This window comes from Poromitra crassiceps, assembly GCF_964638095.1.
Source record: "Poromitra crassiceps genome assembly, chromosome: 5".
NCBI classification, from domain to species: Eukaryota; Metazoa; Chordata; class Actinopteri; order Beryciformes; family Melamphaidae; genus Poromitra; species Poromitra crassiceps.
In genome coordinates this window covers 32561719-32587541 of record NC_139642.1, presented here as the reverse complement: position 1 = coordinate 32587541, position 25823 = coordinate 32561719, and the positions used below count along the sequence as shown (strand labels likewise).

Below are 25823 nucleotides of genomic sequence, written 5' to 3'. Positions count from 1 at the left end.
CTCTGAGAATAGTAGAATGATAATCTATGTATAAGCTTATAATGGATGAATTGGTGATCGAGATTCCTTGATGAAAGGCTGTTATTTGACCATTACATTACATTACATTACGTCATTTGGCAGACGCTTTTATCCAAAGCGACTTACAATAACACATTTTTGTCAGCAATAGAGCAATCAACTATGGAGCACAGTCTATGACAACTACAAATTCTGAAGGAACAGTGGTACAAGTTTAGTTTAGGTTAGTAGTTTGTTTGTTTTTTTAGAAAGAGAGAGAAAGAAGTTAGATCAAGAAGGGCCCAGATGGAGCCTGAAAAGGTGTGTCTTTTCCGAAAGGTCTTTTCCGAAAGATCGGCAGTGATTCAGCTGTCCTGACCGAAGGTGGAAGCTCATTCCACCATTGAGGTGCCAGGGACGAGAAGAATCGAGATCGGGATGAGCGACCATACTAACTGCCAATTAATATCTATGGTGATAGATCTTGTATCCACAAAGTATTTAAGGAAAGAGCTGATTCTTTATGTTTTAAGAGGAATTTATAAATATTGGACACCACTCCTTTAGTTACTTGCTTGAGGATTTTGGTGATTGGATGAAGTCCCAAATTACTCCCCCCCCCCAGTACTCCATAAGAATGTAATGTAGTACGTCATTGTAACTCCAATGTTGCTCCATTCATGACATACAGCAGGCTGACCTCCCACTAAGATATCATGATTATGAAATATTGGAGACATACAGACATACTGAGCGCCATGCCACTAATGAGTTATAGATGATAGGCCCAAACTTCACTTTGGCTAGATTCAATGGGATATTGGAATGGACAAGGTCGTGCAACCTAAGAAGATGCACCATGCTCTCTTCTGGGCATGAAGCAGGGTTGAACCAGACACGGACAGAGCATGAAGGACCAATAATAAAGTATCATAAACAGATGTCCTTTATCAGATAAAGGCCATTATTGGATTATGAGAAATCCGATAAACACACCTAACTTTCTTCTGAATCATCAGTTTTATTCAGCGCATAGCCCAATCTCAATGTCCATTCACGCACTTTGAGGTGAGTTCCCACTATTCACCAAAGTGCACGCGGCGGAAATCTGATTATTGCCAGTTACCTGATTATTCTCAGTTATCTGATTGATCATTGTGTGCATGTAAACATCCACCTTATTTTTGAATGCCCCGCTGTAAAAAGATTATGGGTGCAGCAAGGTCCGGTCTAGAACATGACTGACCTTCCAGAATATAGCAGCTGGTTGTTAATGTTACTTGTTGGCAGAGGGTCTGCGGTGCTCAAACTGAGCGCATTTCCTCGTCAAACACAGACGGTGAAAAAAGTTTGCTTGTCACAAAGAAATAACACTTGTTTGACAACTTATTTGAGGGAATGTATACTACCATTATGTTATCTATCACATCCGCTAACCTGTTGCTCTTTGAAAAAGTTGGGATATTTATCGGCAAGATGTTTGGCCAAGCTGGATGTGATTGGCTCCCTTCGCCTGCAGCTTTGATGTAAACATTGTTTACAGACGGGCTATGTTGTGTCCATGTCAGCAACGTAACGTTCAAGTCCAAGTCAAGTCTCAAGTCTTTGAGGACAAGTCTCAAGTCACTGTGTGTGTGACTTAAGTGTGACTCAAGTCCAAGTCTCAAGTCCAAGTCCCCATCTCTGCTTCATACACATGTAAGCTTGTTGCCCAAGAGAGATATTATTACCCAGACTGCAAGGTTGTTATCAGTGTTGACGACTGCAGTAGTGGTATTTATACAATAGATCATATCTGACAAGATACTATATTCTAGACTCATTATTGAGATCTTATACAATAGATCATATCTGACAAGAGATATTCTAGACTCATTATTAAGATCTACTATGAAAATGACTAGAAAATGCTCCTAAACATCGAATTCTTACGCAAGGGAAATTATTGTACAGGACAAAAATGCAGACATCAGCAGATATGACACCCAAATGGCACTTCTTTTCCTGACAGCTTTATGTGTCTTCTGTAGCTTCCAGCAGTGAGTTTACGGTTGGCCTCTTTTAACTCTAATGCTATGATCCACATGTATCTCCTGTGTGCCGTATATCAGCCAACATTGAAATCCCCTGAATAACCTCATGGGGGGACGGCAGTAAAATCGAATCTGAAAGCGGGAGACAAGTAAATCTTCTCCCAGGAACCTACATATCTTTGGGATTCTGGGAATCTCTGTTGAACGAGGAAATCCCCATTGCAACACAGTCAAGTATTCAGTTCCATGTGAAACGTGACTTTCTTGCTCTTTGGAGAGAGAGAGAGAGAGAGAGAGAGTGTGTGTGTGTGTGTGTGTGTGTGTGTGTGTCTGTGTGTGTGTATGTACATGTAAGTGTGTAATGTAAAGTTTTTTTTTACACGACTACACCACAGTATTAAGATTCAAGTAGGCGAACCTAACTGTACTAAATCATAAAGTCTGTTAGAGCAGAGCGAGTCCAGTAAATGTTATAGAACCATAAACACACACACACACACACACACACACACACACACGTGCGCACACGCACACACAGTCACACACACCCTCTCTTTCTCGCCTGCAATGTTACTTTAGACTGAATGACCCCCCCACCTTTAACCTACATACCTATACCTCTCTCTCTCTCTCTCTCTCTCTCTCTCTCTCTTTGGTGTGTAAGACAGACAAAATGATGTCCTATCAGTTCTTGTTCTCCGTCCTGTTTGATCCGACACCTACACTATGAGTCGAGAGTGTGTCCAGTCATGCTGACCTGTAGCGTGACGCGTCGCTGACAGACACATTACTCAGTCTCACACACTAGCTGTCTAGTCAGCAGAAATGCGCTGCAGATGGCAGCATGGCTGACACATCTGCAGGCTGGATACTGTAGAGTCCCTTGGTGTGAGGTCACTTCGTGGTTGAAAAATCGCTGCTTGGTCCATGGAGACGGATCCTTTTCAAGTGGAGGATCAGATAGGAGGGGGAAAAATGCTTTCGCTTTTTGTCTTGCTCTTTGCTTGAAGTAGGATTTTTATTCGAATGGAAATCAGCAAAAGCATTGGTTTGGTTCACTGAGCTGATGCTATGAGTTAGTCCATTAGAGTAAAAAAAAAATCTATTAAAAAAACTAAAACTTTTCCCAGCACTGAATGGAAAAGTACCTCTGGGTTTCTGATACAGATTAGACAGAATGTCATTGTATGTTTTGAATGTAAAATCGTACGTCTCAATATCCACAACATTTTCTCTGTGTGATTTATGTGTGTGCCCTTTATCACGCTAAAGTAGACGCAGTATTTGGACTTCGGTAGCATGCAAAAACAAAGACAAAGGCTCCACCCTGAGCGTTGTTGGAAGAGGACACCTCTGTGTGCTGTGTTTAAAATGAGATGAAGTAGTCAGCAGCGCTGTGAGGAAACTTGGCCGCTGGACTGACGCACTGCCTCTCTACACTTCTTTCTGTTTGTGTTATCTGTCATCTTTACATGTCCTCATGTACGGCTCTCTCTCCAGGCGCTCCCTCCTGCAGCTTTCCTCACTCTGCGCTGTGCTGCTCCCTGTGGGACCAGTAAAACAACCCTCTGTGTAAAACAACCCTCTGTACTCTGCACAAAGTGGAAGTCATGACATGATGTTTTCAGTGGAATTAAACTATAGTCAGCGGAGCCAATGGATTGTGCTTATGATATGGCCTGGACCCAGTAAGTCATCCAACAAGGTTAACACACGTGGATACAGGATACAGTGAGCATTAAGCAAGCATAAAGCACACACGTGATGCACGCACGCGTGCACGCACGCACGCGCACGCACACACACACACACACACACACACACACACACACACACACACACACACACACACACACACACACACACACAGAAGTGATTTGTTTTCTAGTCTGACAGAGTAACATGTATCCTGTGTTTCCAGCTAGCTTAAGCCCCCGTTCACACAGGACGCCGAAGCAACGCTCAACCTAAGCTCTACCTACGCTGAACCCACAAGTTTCATTTAGGCGTCCTTGTTAACAGGCGAAGCCGTTCACACCACCCGCGCGCGTGCCACGCTGAAGCCACGCTGAAGCCACGCTCACGCCTTCCTCAAGCGATCGTTCAGGATTCACGCCTATTTTCCAAGCGTGACGCGTGAAGCCAGGCATGATCGAAGTCAATGGGAGTTGTGGGCGTGAGAGTATAGCGCTGAGAGGAAAAGAGAAGGCTTCTTGTGTGAACGGTAAGGCGTACGTTCAGCTTGTGCCTGCTTCAAGCTTCAGTTCTGCTTATGTTCGGCGTCCTGTGTGAACAAGGGCTAATGCAGACCTCAGGTGGCTGCAATAGACCCTTTTCACGGGGGCCATTTGTGTCAAAAAGGCAGAATAAACATAGGTGCAAGCAAAACACTAATGAGGGTTTCCAAATTCCAATAATGGAAGTTTGAAACCCTCATTAGTGTTTTGCTTGCACCTGTGTTTACCCTGCCTTTTCGACACAAAATGGCCCCCGTGAGAAGGGTCTATAAGGGGGAACTTGGCAACGTCCAGATACAGTAGAGGAAAACAGCAAGAGGTCACAAATATTGAAGCTACAGTAGAGTACATTCGCAAAATCATGAAGCAGTGGCTGCGTGGCATAGGTCTTCACAAAACATAGAGACAGCACAGTACTTTGCAAGCCGTGTGTCCCCCTTTTTGCGCATCCCAGGTTGTTGAAGCCCTACAACCAACCTGTGAGTATGTGCTAGGCTGCCAAATATGAAAACAAGTACTCTGTACCTAGGCCTATAAAAAAAATGTGTTCGGTTCCGGTTTCCGACCGATCCTGTCAATTTACGTGCAGCCCAAATTTATTTTATGAGCTTGTTGATTTGACGCTGGCGCTAAGGGGCGGGGTTTGCCACTGCACGAAGGTGCTTTTCGCTATGGATACTTTAAAACGAAAATGGCAGGGAGCATGATGGACATGTGCCTTTGTGTCGCTTCTCTGCCCATGCAGCACTAGCGTGCCAACCAAAATTGTGAGATTGGGCTTAAAATCATTTGAAAACGTGCTTCAGGAAGTTAAACAGTGCCCTTGTATATTCGTATCAGCAGCCGGCAAAGTGGACAGAGCTGACAAATGGACGGGTATCGCCAGCGATGTGGTGTCGACCCCCACTCGCTCGTTAGTGGCGTCATGGCTTTATTTCAATTCAGGTATTTAGCACTGAAGTGCACGGCAGAGCTAGAACCTGTGCCCTCGACGGCTCAAAGTACCGCAAATCCGTCCGCCTTCGAGATACTGTTTCGTGCACTGCAACTTACTCATTTGTGGTAGAGTACATGTAGGCTATGTTATGAAAAAAGTATCCATCGCTGCTATAATTTTAATGAAAATAAAAATATATATATATTTCCCATCTATCCCTTGCTGACACTGGGAAAAAAAAGAATAATAAAAAAAAAAATCCCTACCGACCCATCACCTCAACTGACAACCAACAGGAACCAAACTTTTTTTTTTTTAGGCCCTATGACCTATAGCTCTGAGATGGTATTTAGTGAGCCAACTCACTACTGACACTACCAGCCTTATGACAGGATAATACAGACATGTACTAGATGTTTAGAGGTTACTTGATTTAAAAATGCATTGCTGGGACAGGAATTCAGGAGCAGGCAACAAATGATTTTGATTTTGAATGATTTTGATTTGAGCAACATGTTGGTGCTAAGCAGTCATAGCTGCACGGAGATCACGTGTCAAACAATGTGTCCTGTTGGTGTTTGTTCCTTAGAGCATCTTGATGGAGTTTGAGTTTCTGCAGGTGGGTGGCGCTCTTCACTTTGTTTGGTGGCTATCGCTGCTCATGACACAACTACCCAGGTCTGCTTCTGTTTATTTCAAACAAATCTGTGTTGCTTCACTATCACATCACTATTGCAAAGTCATGTATACTCAAGAATATTTGTTTCATTCTTTTCACTCAGCCCTTCTCTGTGTGTATCAACAGGCTCCAGGCTCTCTGACTGACAAAGCTGTTCAGCACAGATAACCAGTGAGCAACTCTGCTTCAGTAGTCTGTGTTTAGAGAGGGAGGGGGGAGAGAGAGAAAGAGAGAGAGAGGGGGGGAGAGAAAGAGAGATGGAGATAGAGAGATGAGAGAGAGATGGAGAGAGAGAGAGGGGGAGAGAAAGAGAGAGAGATGGAGAGAGAGATGAGAGAGAGATGGACAGAGAGAGGGGGAGAGAAAGAGAGATGGACAGAGAGAGGGGGAGAGAAAGAGAGAGAGATGGAGAGAGAGAGGGGGAGGGAGCGAGAGAAAGAGAGAGAGAGATGAGAGAGAGGGAGGGAGAGAAAGAAAGATGGAGAGAGAGAGGGAGGGAGAGGGGGCACGTGAGGGTAGGAGAGGGGGCAAATCCTAAAATCCCATGAGGAAGTCATTATTTCCATCCCCTTGAAAATACACACACATGCAGGCATACACATGCACACACACACACACACACACACACACACACACACACACACACACACACACACACACACACACACACACACACACACACACAGACACACACACACAGACACAGACACAGACACACACACACAGACACAGACACACACACACTCACACACACACACACACACACACACACACACACACACACACACACACACACACACACACATGTCCAACAAAGACATATCTACACACTTACAGGTATGCACAAATACACACAAGGGCACAAATATGCACACACACACACACACACACACACACACACACACACACACACACACACACACACACACACACACACACGGTGAGGCCAACAAATAAATAAACAGAGCGAAGCGGGAGAACAATATGCCCATTTAGAAAGCCCTGATGTCTGGGTCCCATTCAACCCATTCCCTCACCACACACACATGTATGAGTAACACACACACACACACACACACACACACACACACACACACACACACACACACACACACACACACATACACACAGTCTCTGCATGGGGCAAAAATCAGGAAAGTTTGGGTTGTCCACTTCCTTCTTTTCTTCCATCCACCCCCTCCCTCCCTCCCCCTCTCTCTGAGGCGCGGGAGCTGCAGTTATATCTGATTACCACACACACACACACACACACACACACACACATACACACACACACACACACACACACACACACACACACACACTACCTCCAGCGACGCATTACTCACGGCCTAGCTCACTAGGTTGGGGTGCTGCATGTACTGTACGTGTCTGCGTGTGAGTGTGCGTGTGCTTTTGTATTTCTAAATCTGTGAGGACCAAATGTCCTCACAAGGATAGAAAGATGAGGAAAATCTGACAAAGTGAGGTCATGTTTTTGGTTTTGCCTTTTTTTATTCTCTTCTATTTTAGGGTTAGGACTTGGGTTTAGGGTTAAGGTTAAAGCAGCTACGAGCAACTTTTTCGATTGTTATTAAACAGTATAAATTTAATATCAATGCATCACATTTTACCTCTAATAGTCGACGAGACGAAAAAGTTGCTCGTAGCTGCTTTAAGGTTAAAAAATAAAAATAGGATTGCGTTACGTTATAGGATTAGGTTAGGTTGAAGTTAGTTTAGGGTTAAATTTTGGGTTTAGGTTTAAGAATAGAGTTAGGATTACGTTAGTAAGTTATTAGTTAGCGTAAGGGTTACGATTAGACGTAGTGGTGAGGGTTATGGTTAGTGTTAGGGTAGGGCTGGGCAATATATTGATATTATATCGATATCATGATATGAGACTAGATATTGTCTTATATTCTGCATGGTAATATCATGATATGGCATAAATGTTTGTCTTTTCCTAGTTTTAAAGGCTGCATTCAAGTAAAGTGATGTTTTGGATCTTACCAGACTGTTCTAGCTGTTCTATTATTGGCTTTTACCTACTTAGTCATTATATCCACATTACTGATGATTATTGATCGAACATATCATTGTGTAAATACTTTGTGAAAGCACCAATAGTCAGTGAAGGAAACTCGGTCTTTGCGTTTTATTTAGTTTTAATAAAAGCGCTTGTGACATCTCACATGTGGCTTTGACTTGCAACTGAACATTTAGCCCACTTCATAGAAAATACCCAGATGTAGATCTTGTATTCAGCCATTCAGCTTAAAAATACAGAGATATCCATATCGTCCAGGCCTATTCGCCTTATGCAGAAGAGACCGTCTGGCTTGAGAAACTAACAGGAAGTGTAAATACAATCGGATGTTCCGATTGTATTTACACTTCCTGTGACTCATAAACCTAGTCTGACTAATAATGTGAGTCAAATTAGGTTTGATCAGGTGAGTCAGACTAGTGGGCGGGGCTGCACAAGGTGAATATGTTAGGGGAGAGGGAATGGATGTTGCCAATGGACGGTCCTCAGAAGTATAGTAATACAAATGTGTGTGTGTCTATGTGTGTGTGTTTATAGAGGCCAAGAGGACCCTCTCTCTGGCTGGATGGAGTACTCTACACTGCCAGGCTTCCTGCCAAGGGATTGCTCAGCATTTAACGAGAGAGAGGGGGAGAGAGAGAGAGAGAGAGAGAGAGAGAGGAGAGAGAGAGAGAGAGAGAGAGAGAGAGGGAGAGAGAGAGAGAGAGGGAGGGAGAGAGAGAGAGAGACAGAGGTGGAGAGTCAGCAGGGAGGAGGGACAAATACTGTATGAGAGTGCAAGGGGTTGAAAAAGAGAGTGGTGGACCTGCAGCCCTATAGAAAGTGAGATAGAGAGAGAGAGAAGCAGTGACAGGGAGACAAGCAGACACACACACACAAACACACAACCAAACTGACTGTAACCTCCTTTCACAACACACACAGAGACAGACAGACAGACAGACAGGTAGGCAGAAGAGGGGAAAGTGAAACTTTCAGACAGATACAAAAGATTTCTGCCACTTTGACCCACACACACTTTCACTCGCTCACACACACACACACACACACACACACACACTGATAGACCTGCACACGCACACACGGCAGCAGCATGTTCCGGTGGAGTCTCCCTCAGGCAGTGTGCGTGCTGTCGGCGTGTGTGTCTCTGGCTCTTGCGGCTGCCTACGAGGATGATATTGACATCAACTATAGTGATCCCTTCTACAATGAAATCACGGAGGGAGAGACGCAACAACGTAAGTGTCAAAGTGTGTGTGTTTGTGTGTGTGTGGAAAGAAGACACAGTCGTACAAGATCTAGCTCAGTGAGATCAGCTCAGCTGAATTGGTTTGTAATTGAATTATCTTGTGGAGTGTGAAATCGAATTCTTGTCATGGAAGATAGGGAGGATTTAATGTGTGCTTCTTTTGTGAGAGGTGAGATCAGGACAAGAGAAACAGACGCGGCAGGTGGGTGGGTTCATTCTGTATTAGTCGACAGTCTCCTACAGCAGATTCATTCTCCTGATTATGTTCAATCGGTGTTAGAAACTAGGGTAGAAATCTACAGCGGAGAGTGACAACATATTTTACATTTAACATGCTCCCCAGGCCAACAATGATATACACAGAAAGTGTAAGAAGGAGTGACGCAGTGTGCGCTGGTTCTCACCATGACACCATGAAACATAGTGGCCGAAATGAAAACAAGTGCACATTTATTACAGAGGTGGATCCACCGGGTCCAATTATTGTCTATGTAGAGCTGAGAGAGCATGCAGGACATCTTACTGCACTGTAGCCTATGAAGAAATAAGCAAACTCTGTCTTACTCAATGTATTCTTTCATACATTTAGTCAGCGGGATAGATACTAACTAGCCTACAACTTAAGACAGGGTTAATGTCATTTGATGAATCTGTCTACTGATTAAGTGATCATCAGTTAGTATTATATCTTTAAGCTGTTTGTTGTTGTTCTTGACATGTGTCATGGCTGCTATCTGAATCTGCTTTGTTTGTTTATTTCATACTGATAACACAGCTTTGAATCAGAGAGGAGATGGAGAGAGAGAGAGAGATGGAGAGAGAGAGAGAGATGGAGAGAGAGATTTCTGCCTGTGTCTATATTAGAGAGAAGAAATAATTTTCTTTATATTTACAACTGTATGATCACTGAGATTATTCTCTCAGCTGTTTTATAAGCCATCACCATGTATATGTGTGTGTGTGTGTGTGTGTGTGTGTGTGTGTGTGTGTGTGTGTGTGTGTGTGTGTGTGTGAGTGTGTGTGTGTGTGTGTGTGTGTGTGTGTGTGTGTGTGTGTGTGTGTGTGTGTGTGTGTGATGGCCCCCCGAGTCCAAGAGCATGCATTTTTTTGCATTGTGTGTGTGTATGTGTGTGTGTGTGTGTGTGTGTGTGTGTGTGTGTGTGTGTGTGTGTGTGTGTGTGTGTGTGTGTGTGTTGAAGCTGGCAGGCAGTATACTGGCACTGCAGCAGACTTTGCTCTGGGCACAGCCTGAGATGTGATTAAATGTCATTAAAGGCAGAAACGAGTGGCTTGAACAAATGACTGAGGGTTGTGAAACACAAACACACAAATTACACAGAGCGCTAAAGGGAGAGAGGGGTAGCAAGATCATGCTCGCTCGCTCATTACTGCCTGCCAAAACATGAGATAAGGAGAGATGTGTGTGTGAGAAAGAAAGATAGGAAGATAGGAAGATAGGAAGAAAGAAAGAAAGAAAGAAAGAAAGAAAGAAAGAAAGAAAGAAAGAAAGAAAGAAAGAAAGAAAGAAAGAAAAAAGAAAGAAAGAAAGAAAGAAAGAAAGAAAGAAAGAAAGAAAGAAAGTTGTGTGAGTTACGTACAGTGTGAGATTGAATGGCAGAAAGAGAGCAGGTGACAGACAGGGAAGAGAGTGAGAGAGAGGGATATAAAGAGAGGGTGAGGAAGGTTAAAGCCTGGAGGAAGATACAGATCGTTGCGACTCTGAGTGGAATTAAAATGAATAAGTGCAACTTGAGGTCAAGACGCGCTTCATTTTAAGCAGAGCGACTTAGTGATGGAGAGGCCCTTCCTTCCTGCTGCTGTCAGACTCTATAACAACACTGCTCCCAGTAGACATGTGCAATCATGACATGTGCAATCATGACATGTGCAATCATGACATGTGCAAGAAGTCAGTTTTCTAAGATTTTAGAAACATTATTCAATACAAGACTGGACACATTCATTGAGGAACATAAACTGCTGACTGACAGTCAATATGGCTTCAGAGAAAAAAGAAGTACATCTTTAGCATTAATGGAATTAATTGAAGAGATCACTAATTGTATAGATAATAAAAAATATGCAATAGGAATATTTATAGATTTAAAGAAAGCCTTTGATACTATTAATCATGAGATATTATTAGATAAATTGGAAAGGTATGGTATTAGAGGGGTAGGGCTAAATTGGATGAGAAGCTACTTGATGGGCAGGCAGCAGTTTGTAAAGTTAGGTGAGTACAAGTCAACTCTATTGGACATCATGTGTGGGGTCCCTCAGGGCTCAATTTTGGGCCCTAAACTATTCATACTTTATATAAATGATATCTGCAAGGTATCAAATATTTTAAAATTTGTTTTATTTGCCGACGACACTAATATTTTCTGTTCTGGGGATAATCTGCAGCTGCTTTTGAAGGTGATCACTTCAGAAATGAATAAATTGAAACAGTGATTTGATAGAAACAAACTGTCATTAAATTTGAACAAAACAAAGATCATGTTTTTTGGAAATAAAAAAATAGACACACAACTAAATGTGATGATAGATAATATAAAAATAGAAAGAGTAGACAAAATAAAATTTCTTGGTGTGATGCTAGACCACAAAATCAGCTGGAAACCCCATATTTCATATATAAGAGCCAAGCTGGCAAGAAGCGTTTCGATACTGGAAAAAACAAGACACACTCTAAATCAAAGAGCATTGTTCACTTTGTATTGTTCACTGATTGTGCCGTATCTTAACTATTGTGTGGAGATCTGGGGTAATACATACAAGAGTAATTTACAACCTTTGGTAATACTACAAAAGAGAGCAATAAGGATTGTCAACAATGTAGCATATCGGGAACATACAAACTCTCTTTTTTTACACTTAAAGCCCCATTCAGTAAGTTTTCCACTGCGCCCTCTGCGTGCATTAGTATCGATAACGATATCGCCGTTCAAAGTCAACAAAACACAGCGCCAGAAGCTCTATGTACATGTTGTGACATCGGGTACTCACCACGTGATGAAATAATAATCCATAGTTCTGTGAAACATAATTTTCGTAGCAAATCCGAATCGAGTTACTTCCTCGTTTTCATGAACACAGCGCTTCCGCTGTACAGCGCATGCGCGCATGCTTTTGTTTTTTCTTTTTTCTTGCTACGGGACGTGACAGACAAACTGCTTAGTCCCAGTGCTGGCCAATGGAGGGCGGTGTGGGATAAATAAAGGCGAGGGTCTCCCTATTAAAAGTCAATCTACCATGTCCTGTAACTAAAAAGCAGTTATATTACAGTAAACAATGTCAAAAATCTTACTGATTGGGGCTTTAAATACACTGAAGTTAATGGATATGGTAAATTTCAAAACAGCTCAAATCATGTTTAAAGCCAGAAACAATGAACTGCCGGGGAATATACAGAAGATGTTCTCTGACAGAGAGGGAGGTTACAATTTAAGAGGGGAGCTCAATTTAAAGAAACTACTTATTCACACTACCTTGAAAAGTCAGTGCATCTCAATCTGTGGGGTAAATTTATGGAATGGTCTGGAGTTGGAACTCAAACAAAGCACCAACATGGTACAGTTTAAAAGGGTGTATAAAAGAAACATTCTTAGGGGGTATAGAGTTGAGGAAGGGTTATGTTGATTGTATTTATTTTTAATTTTTTAATTTAAGTAATTTAGTGATCAGAGTAGATTGTCTATATGATGCCAAATCCGTACACAGTATTGTATGGGTATAGTTATGAGTGTATTATTTATAAGTATTATTTATAGATATATAGTAGATAGGTAGATAGATAGAAAAGATATTTATATGTTATGGATTATATAATGTTATATACAGATAGTGATATATTTAAGAAATCATAGAAATTATGATATACATTTATATTTGTAATTATTAATATGGATATTGATGTTATAAGAAGGGGGTAGGAGTATATAAGTCTTTACTTCTTCCTACTCCTTTTTGAACATGTTGAGGTTGATCAATGATTGCATTTTCTTTTTAATTGTTTTTTTTTTTTTTTTTTTTTTTGCTTAATTTTTTATATCATGGCTTTCATTGATGTTTTTATTTTTTGTTTTATCTGCAAGTTCAAAATAAAGATTATCAAATCAAATCAAATCAAATCAAAGCAATCATGACATGTGCAATCATGACATGTGCAATAATGACATGTGCAATCATGACGTGCAATAATGACATGTGCAATCATGACATGTGCAATAATGACATGTGCAATAATGACATGTGCAATAATGACATGTGCAATAATGACATGTGCAATAATGACATGTGCAATCATGACATGTGCAATAATGACATGTGCAATAATGACATGTGCAATAATGACATGTGCAATCATGACATGTGCAATCATGACATGTGCAATCATGATGTGCAATAATGACATGTGCAATAATGACATGTGCAATAATGACGTGCAATAATGACATGTGCAATCATGACGTGCAATAATGACATGTGCAATCATGACATGTGCAATAATGACATGTGCAATCATGACATGTGCAATAATGACATGTGCAATAATGACATGTGCAATAATGACATGTGCAATCATGACATGTGCAATCATGTGAACTGTTCAATCCACTTCTTGAATCCACTGTTGTACAATGCGAACAATAACCTGTTTTATTTTTACAGTTTACTGTACTACATACTGTACTTATTTGTGATATCTTGACACTTTTACACAATCCCTTTTGCTGCTGCGACACTGCAAATGTCTCCGTTGTGGGAGTAATAGAGGATGATCTTATCTTAAGCCATACTCTAAACACACCTTCACTGCTGTGAGGGTGCAGGTTGCCTTTTCCTCTATATGTTCAAGTGCATTTTATTAATAAAAACCTACATTTTATAGAGGTAGCCACATTGTGAATAATGAGAGACAACCAAGCAGCATGGCTAACATGAAAGTCCCATACTTATAGTAGTAGAGTAAGTCAATTGTAATCATTTCAGAGGTACAGTTGTTGCTCAGATTACCGCGGTAATACCGCAGCGTTGACGCCACTGCCGTGGAGGCTGGGTTTACAGTAGTTAATTTATCCAGCAGTATAGATGCAGTAGCCACACTGTGATCTTCTATCGTTATCTTTTTAACCTCCCACTTTGACCGTGTTAACCCACTAGAGTGGCCAAACAAACCGAGTAACACCTGTAACTGCCATGATAGATTTGACTATATGAGCATTGAGCGCTCAAAGGCAGTTCCACAGGGCCGAGGGTCAAGCCGCTTGACCCTCGGCCCTGTGGAACTGCCTTTGAGCGCAAGCCTGTAGACCAGAGCAAAGCAAAGCGTAATCTAGAAAGGCTTTTTTACAGTCGACCTCAACATCCCCCCAAATCCTGTCTAAACCCCTGACAGAGCCCCCTTTCACTTTGAAATCATTCCACAATGACTTCCAAGCACAGTGCTCAGACCATCTGCCTCATTTAGTTTGAACCTTAGAGACAGGCCGCCAAAACAAATCTCAGAATCCCTCTCTGCAGGTATCAACACAGTTTGAAAGGCTCAAAAGGTAACGAGAACAACGTGTCTGACAGATACTCTCACTGGTGAAATCTTTCGCCCACCCACTCTGTTTCATCCCTCCTTCCTCCCCTTTCCCCGTGTTTCCCCCCTATTCTTCTCATCTCCTCCACCTCACACCAGATCTTCCCCTTCCATTTCCTCCCCCCGTTCACACCAAAAGCCAGACGATATGGCAGGACAGGAAGTAGTAGGTTTGAGGTCATGAGGGAATGTCTTTCTTGCACGTTGTCTCTTACCTCTCGGTCTCTTGTCTCCCTTCCTTATCTCTCTCCCACTTCCTCTTCTCGTCTCCCCCCTTCACTCTTCAGCTTACCTGCCATGTCTAAGGAGATAATGGGAGCCCTGTGTCCTTGACTACATGAGCTAAACTCATGCTCATCCTGGAGCATCCACAGTATTCTGCTCTTCCAACAGATTAAAACATTAAAGATGCCCTAAAGTCATGTTTTAAGATGTCTATAAAATACTCTTCTTTGACTAATAATATATAGTAAAAATATATTGTTAAAATCCTTAAAATGACTTTGCCTCCTTCTTCCTCATGAAAAATTCCAGAATCTGTAAATATGCAAATATTGTTGATTTTTAAAAGTTTAACGGCTGAATACTGGACAGGGATTCGCTCCAAGTATTTGTGATGTCACAAATCGTGCTTGTAGGAAATGGCCTTTTCAGTGAGCACACTTTGAGCAGACGGCTGTGGATACAGCCTGTCACACTCTGCACAGACACCACTCTGCACAGTGAAGCTCAAACATTCAACTGAAGGGACTCTCTCTCTCTCTCTCTCTCTCTCTCTCTCTCTCTCTCTCTCTCTCTCTCTCTCTCTCTCTCTCTCTCTCTCTCTCTCTCTCTCTCTCTCTCTCTCTCTCTCTCTCTCTCTCTCTCTCCAGCCACGCCCAGCCCCGTCCCCTGTACGTCTCCAGACCTGACTAAGTGGGACAAACTCTTCTCCATGCTGGAGAACAGTCAGATGAGGGAGAACATGCTGCTGCAGTACGCTGATGACATCATCAAGGTGGAGATGGGCTCGCTGCGTGGGGAAATGATCAGGTTGGTTTGTACAAATAGCATACACGAGAGGACGTGATAACACTGATGACTGTGATGACAGTGATGACAGTGATGACAGTGATGACAGTGATGACAGTGATGACAGTGATGACAGTGCACTGAATGCACTATACAGTATAGATGTTCATTACAGTTACACAAGACCCAAGGTATACCATGTTTCACTGATTAATCTGATCATCATAGAGATGAGTTTAACTCTGATCATTATAGTTTCTATAAATGAATGTCAGTTAAATTACATCATTAAAAGCAAAGTTTGCCCCAAAACTATGTTGAGGGCACATCTGTCCAGCATCTCAGGTCATATCACATGAAAGCATGTTTCAATGTGAAGTGATATATTTCATTCATCAATTGATTTGGTGGAAGATTGTATTGCACCTTACAGTACTTGCAGGCCTAATTCTGGTGAGTCCCTAAATGCAGAGAGTAGCTCAGTAACTCAGTGATTGAGAGTGCGGAGCATTAAGCTCTCTTTGGCTGAAATCCTTGTTTCTCAGGTTTGTTGCCCAGTATGGGGGGTCCTGTGGGGTTGCCGTGGAGACAGCTGGAAGAGGGATCTCCCAGCAGCTGGAGGCCCGCCTCCGAGAAAGCCTGGAGCGCCTCAGCTTTCGGGAAGACCAGAATGCTGCCGTTGCTGCTGGGAATGCCGTCGGGAATTTCAAACACTTGGAGGCATTGCTACAGCAGCTCCTCTCTGCGGATCGGACACAAGCTTCCCGACTGGCCAAGCTGGAGACCAGCTGGCTCAGCGGAGCTGGCTCTAAGACAGGACTCCAGGAGGTGACCAACGTGGGGGCTTTAGAGGGGGCGCTGACTGCCGGGGTCACAGCACTGCAGCAGACTAGAGAAGAGCTTGAGCAAGTGCTGAGGTCAACCAGGCAGAGATACCTGCCCGCAGGTATGAGATCCATCTTTCTCATCTTTCTCTGTTTCTTCCTGGTTTTCTGCTTTGTTTCTCAGTTTCTTTCTATCTAACTTCCACCCCCAACCCAAAGTCTCTGACACGTCTTTCTGTGTTGACACATTTAGGTCACGTTCCAAGTGCAAGAATGACACCCACCCTTGTTGGGCCTTGTTTGTGAACGTCCAGCAACTAATCACACAGTCCATCTTTGTCCTAAATACCTTCTGCATTTCCTCTGTCTCCAGGCATGTTAGCCTCCTCAAGTAGCAACCTATAATTCCACTCACATTAGTCTCTGTCTATAAAGCCCACGGTGAATTTTCTCTTTTCAACTGATGTTTCTGAGAAGACGAGGTCAGAGGCATGGGGTCAGCTCTAGAAGGCTCAAGTTCAATTCACATCTCGCTTCTTCCGTTTCACAATCATTTCTTTTTGGCCGCGAAGTAAAATATGAAATATGTAATGAAATAAGTCAAATTAATCTTGCTCAAGCTTAGGCCCCTTCTCACATTTCTGTATAATTCCATGTAAATGAGTTCCAATAGTTGCATGCATAGACCCAGACTCTGCCTCCAGGCTCCAGGCTGTGACTCGTCCATCCAGACACAAGGGTCATTCGCTTGCACGCGATGGGAGCGTTGATGTAGCAACATTAATCAGGCCACAAGATCAGAAATTTGAAGATAACACAACAAATAATTACAGCAATAAAACATTGAGAATAAATAAATAAATAAATAAATAAATAAATAAATAAATAAATAAATAATAAATAAATAAATTTAAATATGGAGCGTCTTTGTCATGCTATGACAGAACAATTGGACTGAGTGTGAATACAAGTTGTTCTCAGGTCTGTGCCCCTGATGCTACTGTATTCACTGAGATCAACCTACTCTGCTTTAGTCTCTGGGCCACAACTGTATCAAACACTGACTAACAAGAATTGATGAGTGGAGACTAAGTGAACAGAGCGTGACTAAATGGACCTGGGTCAAGTTTGGGCCCACGCAGGCATCAGTCTTTGCAATGAGCAAACTCTACTTCCCTCAATTAATAAATATAAAGCATAAAAAGCCCAAACATTCTTAGGTTATATTACTCATCCACGCACGCACGCGCGCACATGCACACACACACACACACACACACACACACACACACACACACCAGAAATAATGTCAATCTGGCCTACATACAGAGCGGAGGGAGGTATAATCATTAGCAGGTCAGAACAGAAACCACACCAAAGCACCTTCGGAAAGCAGAACCAGATGAGAACACACGCACGCACGCATGCGCGCACGCACGCACGCGCACACACACACACACACACACACACACACACACACACACACACACACACACACACACACACACAGTGTGTCTTTTGCACCGTTATTCCCCGAGAGGCAGAAACCTGAGACAAATGTAACATCAATATTTAGGATCTCTGGTCTCTAGTAGGGAAGGAGTGTGTCTCACAACAGGACGGTGGCTGCAGAGAGAGAGAGAGAGAGATGGTGAAGAGACTTAAGAGATAAAAGTGAGGAAAAGAGATAAAGATGGATAAGAAACCAAGAATACACAACACACACACACACACACGTGTGCATGTGCACGCACGCGTACGCGCGCACACACACACACACACACACACACACACACACACACACACACACACACACACACACACACACACACACACACACACACACACACACACACACACACACACACACACACACCTTCCAGTTCATCATTCCTCCCACAGAGCTCTTCTCCCCAAAACTCATAACTCTGCAGTGCATTTTCTAATGGAAGATAAATCCCTAGGAAAGCCTCACAGAGAAGAGTAACACACACGCACGCACCCACACACCCACACACACACACACACACACACACACACACACACACACACAACTTTCTTTATTTGACACACTAAAATAAATTAACATAAACACAACTAGGTTTCACAATTCGAGCACATAAAAAGTGAGTTCGAGTGAGTTCGAGAGGGATAATATTAACTCATTGAGTGCCAGCCACTTTTGGAGAACGGACGCTCCCAGTGCCAGAGTTTCAGAGCGTTTTCAGTGATTTCTCGAGGCCCACAGAATATTGTGTGATATTACTATGTAAACACCGAACACGCCCAAAGAACGATGAGAGTCTATTGTATCATCAGCAAAAAAAAGTTTATTGATATAATTTTCCGTTCTTTAGTTATCAGCCGGAGAAGATAGGTTGATTTCAGCAAAAACAGACGTTTCAGACTAGAAGCTGAGATAATCAGCCTTTTGTGAAATGAAACATTTCAAGCACATCACTGACTCTGAAGCTAATATTTTCTGATGTAGTGACACCTCAAAAATAATTTCCTTCAATAAAAGCGAAAACAAAGGAATTTTGTTTGGCAAAATAATATTTTTTAGCTGCAACCAGCAGCGCTGGCCCCTGCTGCGCAGACCCTACACTTTCTTGCTGGTCTTGATTTACTGCTGGTGGGCATCAGATATTCTAGCTTGTGTTTGCCAACCAATCTGTCCATCGAGCCTGCTGTCTGGGTCTGTCTGGGTCGGTGTTGTATGCTGCCCTGCGTGCCCCACCCCCCTCTACTGCAAACCCCTCCTCCGTGGGTGTGTCTCTGGTGGCTCTGGTGGCTCTCTGCTGCGGTTTGCTCTGCACTGAAAACCCAGCTTTTTCACAGCGTTCCGCGTGTATTTGTCACCAGCTCCCAGCGCTTCCAGTTGAGAATAATAACAACTCCACAACTAATCATGCGGATGGGCTATCGCAGCGGACACGGAGGGGCTCAATTGTGGCAGCAGATTGGCTGCTGCAGGCACAGCTAACGTTATGCTTCATGCATATCGATGCATACCGATGCGGTTTCCGTGTCCCCACGGCTGCTTCTCTGTTTTTTTCCTCACCTTTCTCTAATCTGGAGAGCACTGTCGCCACCTAATGGGTCCGTAAAATAGCTTTTACACATTCAACATCCACCATACTTTCACAGGAGATGCATCTGGCTTTGATCCACGTCCCACCGTCAAAAAACGCATTTGATGCCGATCGACGTCATTGGCACTCTACGTTACTATTCGATTTGACGCCGATCGACGTCATTGGCACTCAATGAGTTAATATTTCGGAAAAGGTTTTTCAAAACATGAAAATTGTATTTGTGCGTATGAGTGTATGAGTAAGAGAGAGAGAGAGAGGAGGGAGAGGAGTGGGTGATGTGAAACACACGGTGGTCCTAACCTTATCAAAACAGCTGACTCCAACATGCTGAAGTCACAGCTACACAGAGTGAAGCAGAACAAACCAATGTACCAAAGAGAGGGGGAGAGAGGGGGGAGAGAGATGTGGGAGGGAGGGAGAGAGAGGGAGAGGGGGAGAGAGACTACAGAAACAAGCTCTCATGCTGATGATCTCATCACCTGACCGCACTCTGAACCACGACTCCCATTCAGCCCCACTTTCATGCCTATTGCCCAAACTTAAAAGCTCAATTTTCAGTGCATGATGTGGGTAACTCATTCAGTTTGGTCACACTGCAGCCACAGTGCATGATGTGGGTAACTCATTGAGTTTGGTCACACTGGCCAGAGTGCATGATGTAGTTAACTCATTGAGTTTGGTCACACTGGCCAGAGTGCATGATGTAGTTAACTCATTCAGTTTGGTCACACTGGCCAGAGTGCATGATGTAGTTAACTCATTCAGTTTGGTCACACTGGCCAGAGTGCATGATGTGGGTAACTCATTCAGTTTGGTCACACTGGCCAGAGTGCATGATGTGGGTAACTCATTCAGTTTGGTCACACTGGCCAGAGTGCATGATGTGGGTAACTCATTCAGTTCGGTCACACTGGCCAGAGTGCATGATGTGGGTAACTCATTCAGTTTGGTCACACTGGCCAGAGTGCATGATGTGGGTAACTCATTCAGTTCGGTCACACTGGCCAGAGTGCATGATGTGGGTAACTCATTCAGTTTGGTCACACTGGCCAGAGTGCATGATGTGGGTAACTCATTCAGTTTGGTCACACTGGCCAGAGTGCATGATGTGGGTAACTCATTCAGTTCGGTCACACTGGCCAGAGTGCATGATGTGGGTAACTCATTCAGTTCGGTCACACTGGCCAGAGTGCATGATGTGGGTAACTCATTCAGTTCGGTCACACTGGCCAGAGTGCATGATGTGGGTAACTCATTCAGTTTGGTCACACTGGCCAGAGTGCATGATGTGGGTAACTCATTCAGTTTGGTCACACTGGCCAGAGTGCATGATGTGGGTAACTCATTCAGTTTGGTCACACTGGCCAGAGTGCATGATGTGGGTAACTCATTCAGTTTGGTCACACTGGCCAGAGTGCATGATGTGGGTAACTCATTCAGTTTGGTCACACTGGCCAGAGTGCATGATGTGGGTAACTCATTCAGTTTGGTCACACTGGCCAGAGTGCATGATGTGGGTAACTCATTCAGTTTGGTCACACTGGCCAGAGTGCATGATGTGGGTAACTCATTCAGTTTGGTCACACTGGCCAGAGTGCATGATGTGGGTAACTTGCCATGCATTTACCCACAGATCATATTTCCAAAGTCCCAAACCAGATCACTAGTTGATCTGAGCAACACATTGGGTAGTCGTTTATCCCTCTTATCATGCAACTAGTAGCTATGACAGTATACAGTATATGACAGGTCTTTCAAATTTCCCCAAAACATCAGACTGAGACTTTGAGACTTTACAGTATTTCGGTATGCACTTCACTTTGAACGGGAACACTGGTCATAGTGGAATGGACTGGAGTCTTTTCATCGACAGAAGGCGGTAACAGCCATTGAGCAATAAAGACAGTACTGTAGCCTAGCCAAGTCTTGTTAGTACTGTAGAGGCCAAAATGATAAGAAACAGATTCCAATGAGAGATGTTGATCTAACCCTGACCTCCCTCCACGTGGGAGAGATCAAGCTCACAACCCTGGAACCTCTGGGGCTTAGTATGACACAGACGCTCAAATGTTAGATGAATCCACTCACTAAATAAAAGCTACAGAGTAGGTCACGTAAGGATGAACATTTAATGAGTAAGTAATGAAAATAAATCACTAAGTTTGGTGGCCATAGACGAGTAGGATAATATGTTAGAATGTCAGAAACAGCGGTAGCCCCCTTCCCTCTGACGCTCTTATTTCAAAGTGAAATGTGTGGAATGGCCCCATCCCGTCAATCAGCCCTCCTGTCAATCTCTAGGAGAAGTGGGAGGCGTGTCACTCCTTGTGTTGGATTGGCTTTCTGGAGATTTGACCCCTTTCCTCCTGAACTTACCTACAGCAGCTTTCAGTTAGAACTAAGATTAAAATATTGCAAAGTTAGGTATAAACAAGCAAATAGGACATGTCATCCACCAGTGATGTATTTCCACCCTTGGGTCAGTCAGTGATTCTTGCATTACCACTGAGTCCCCATTCATTGTCAATGGCGCCCCCTAGTGGCACAAAGTCAACGTTAGAGTGACTAACAAACGGACAGATGGACGGAGACGATCCATATAGCCATATATTTTAGGTGAACACAACAACCTCCTCTCACTTCTCTTGTCTTCCTCTCCAGCAGTTTAAAGAGAAAACAATCATTTGTTGCATGTCGTTAATGATGCTCACCGCCATGCAAACTACATTTCCCACAGGACAATGAACGTAGCAAACTGAAGCTGATTCATTCCAATGAACGCTGTCACGTCTTGTCGTTGCACAGGTTGCGAGACGGCCCTCCTCTTCCCCATGCGCTCCCGTCGCATCTACACCTCGGTCATCCCGGACCTGCCTCTCTCCCTCTCCTCCTTCACCGTGTGCCTGTGGGCCAAGCCGGCCGCCGGCGCCAACAAAACCGTGCTGTTCTCCTACGGGACACGCAGGAACCCCTACGAGATCCAGCTGCTGCTGGGCCAGACCTCCGCCCTGTTCACCGTGGGAGGGGAGGCTCACCTGGTGGAGGCGCGGGGCGTGCTGAGCGGGGGGTGGATCCACCTGTGCGGGGCCTGGAGCTCCAAGCAGGGCCTGGCGTCTCTGTGGGCCCACGGGAAGAAGGTGGCCTCCACGTCCGGGGTGGCCGAGGGGCACGTCCTGCCCGACGGAGGCTCGCTGCAGCTGGGGCAGGAGAGGAACGGCTGCTGCCCCGGGTCTCCCAGTGCGGGCAGAGGGGACGGGGTGCCGGGGTTCGAGGCAGGGTTCGACGCCAAGCTGGCGTTCGCGGGGAAGATGACGGGGGTGAACCTGTGGGACAGGGTGCTGTCGGAGGAGGAGATTTCTCACCTGGCTTTGCGGGACGGCCAGGGCTGCGAGCAGAGGGGGAACATGGTGGCGTGGGGCGTGACGGAGATGGTACCCCACGGAGGAGCTCAGTTCAGCGACTAACAGACTCCTACTCTTCATCGTGGAAATGTTCATCGGCGTCATCAGCGTGAATATGAGCAGCATGCTAAGCTTTCATTCTAAAGTTAAGAGAGACAAACTCACGTCTGCTTTTATCATCATCGTTGCCATTGTCTTCATAGTCAATGTTTTCATTATTATCAACGTTTGTCTTAATCATTGTGATCGCTTTTATCATGAACACTAATGCTGCCATGAATTCTACTGGACACATCAAGTTCAGATGAAAGAAAGCCAATGCTGTGAGAGACTGAAGTTCATTCATGTAATGTTCCTGTGTCTGTACCGACACACACACACATACACACACACACACACACACACACACACACACACACACACACACACACACACACACACACACACACACACACACACACACACACACACACTGCACACTTAATACATATACATGCACATATACATAGTGTAGAATTCTGTATTGTAGCAAGAAATGTGATGCAAACAGCATTTACCAAAGACTTAAGTATAGTACTGCTTGACAGAAATGTTAAAGGAACACTGTGCCCCTTTTCAAACAGCTTCATATAATTACAATGTGGGATTGTGGGTAGCGCATTATGCAAATGAACAATGATTACCTTCCTCCGTATTGCCTGCACCAGGAGCTCCCAGGCCTGTTCATCTGCTGGCAGAAACTCTGCCCCCAGTGGCCCCACAGAGTTTTGCCAGCTCGTATGGCTCGTTAAGGCTCTCGATCCCGACTGTCCGTGGCTTACGAAAGTGAGTAAGTACAATCTGTAGTTCCAATAACAGCCATGCAAGCCGGCGCAGCTTTAAGATCTGCTGCTCTACTGTGAACCAGTGACGTCACTGGTTCCCGGTAGAGCAGCAGATCCTGAACCCGGCCCCCAGAGACAGAGAGACGTTTTTTCACACTATAACTGGATTTGGGATAAATAGAGATATGGTTGAAAAAGAGTTCCTTTAAAGGATGCTTATCGTGAATGGTGCCTGAGCCAGTATGCTAGAGTGATCACTAGAAAGAAAGCCATGCTGGAGAGGAAAACAACAGAAGTCATGCTCAATTGCAAGATGTGAAACAATGTAGAGACATGTGTTTTGTAAGGTCCCCCATCATCCTTCTATCTATCTGTCCATCTATACTTATACAGCAATGACAGCTGCAGTCCATTATTTTTCTACGCTGTAAAGAACAGAACAGTCACATTTTGACACAAAACCTGTGCCTCATAAACGTGTTGTAGCTGTCAGTCATCCTGTCTTTTCGGACGGGGAAAATCCTTTTGGGACTTAAGTACAGTAATACTAGCTCGTTGTTACATGCAGTACATTTGCACATAGGTATGGTTGAAGTCAGAATAAAGTGTTTGTTTTCCTACATTTACAGTTTTGTATGAAAGGTGATGAGAAAGTGAAGAATGATCAGCTACCCCTATTACAATTGGAATGAGAGGTACAACACTAATGTGTAGAGGTGTGCGGTACCACATTATGATGTGAAATGCTTGTGTGACTGAAAACTGCTGTACTTGCATCCTATCAAGCATGGCCAACTAGTAACTCTAGTAATAGCTTCAAAGACAGTTATAGAAATTTATTTTTTATTTTTTTAACATTATTTTTTTCTTTGAAAGCATTTAAAGCATTTTTTGTAAGAACTTACATTTCCAAGTTTGTACTCATCAAAGTGTTTACATTCATATGAGAGATAATTATATTTCAACCTACATTGTTGACATTTTTTGTAGTTTTCATTTAATTGTAGGGTAATATATGTGTGTCTTCTTTTTATAATGGGTAAAGTAATGACACTAAATTGTTGTGCATCTGTTTTGAGATAGAGAGGTTTTTGAATTTCATAAGTTGAACTGTGGACAATGTTTACAGAATCTAATCTTTGATCATCTAATGTGACTTGTATCATACTGTAAATTGTTTTAGTTTTTTTGCTGTTCTTATTGATCTTTGTTAACAGGTGCAACCGAATGTATTTTGTACATAAATCTATTTTGAATAACATTACTGGATGTGACTTATGAATAAAATCTTCAACTTATAGTATATTCTTCTACTGGATAAGTAATGTGTGATTTTCTGTTACTTCTAAAGTTTTAGATCATCAAGAGATCATGATAATCACAATCAGAACATTTTATGGTGAAAACTGGTTAGGAGACGCACAAAAAACAGCTTGTTTGTTTGGTCCAAACCCTCCCTCCCTGATTCTCACATGCTTGCTTATTGACTATTATGATAACAGTGAGCAGGACAGCATATTGCTCTATCTCACACATCCTGCCTGGTGTGGTTTGATTAAAGTAACGTAAAGTAAGTATGTTTTTTTTGTATCTGGCAGCTAGAACCTCTGCATGGTCTGCAGACTGTTATGAAGTGGACCCGTCCTTCCATCCCTCACATTCACTCATTGCCCCCCATCATGCTCGGCCTCTTTCTAGTCTCTCGCCAGACTCAAATATTACGTTGAATCGCTGCGCTCCGCATACTACATAAATTAGTCTGTGCCACTTCACAGCCACTGCTGGTTTTTGAAGGCGGGTTGAAATTGAATGAGTGACAGGTCGTAGCACCGATGAGAGAGCGGTTCGAAAAATGGGCTGCGCCTCCCGTGTTGTCTGATCGCGAAGTCG

General features: G+C 43.5%; 2 protein-coding genes across 2 annotated transcripts in view; one reads left to right on the top strand and one right to left on the bottom strand.

Annotated features, from left to right (window-relative positions):
• The window catches only part of veph1 (ventricular zone expressed PH domain-containing 1), a gene marked incomplete at both ends in the record, with an annotated part of 134352 nt that overhangs the window by 88772 nt on the left and 19757 nt on the right, over positions 1 to 25823 (bottom strand). The gene's annotated exons all lie outside the window — the stretch shown is intronic.
• ptx3a (pentraxin 3, long a) lies at positions 8791 to 25238 on the top strand. Its single transcript, XM_083637111.1, has 4 exons — positions 8791 to 9174; positions 15648 to 15807; positions 16332 to 16732; positions 22514 to 25238. The coding sequence occupies exons 1-4, from the start codon at positions 9030 to 9032 to the stop codon at positions 23170 to 23172; spliced, it is 1365 nt and encodes a 454-aa protein (XP_083493237.1). The 5' UTR covers positions 8791 to 9029; the 3' UTR covers positions 23173 to 25238.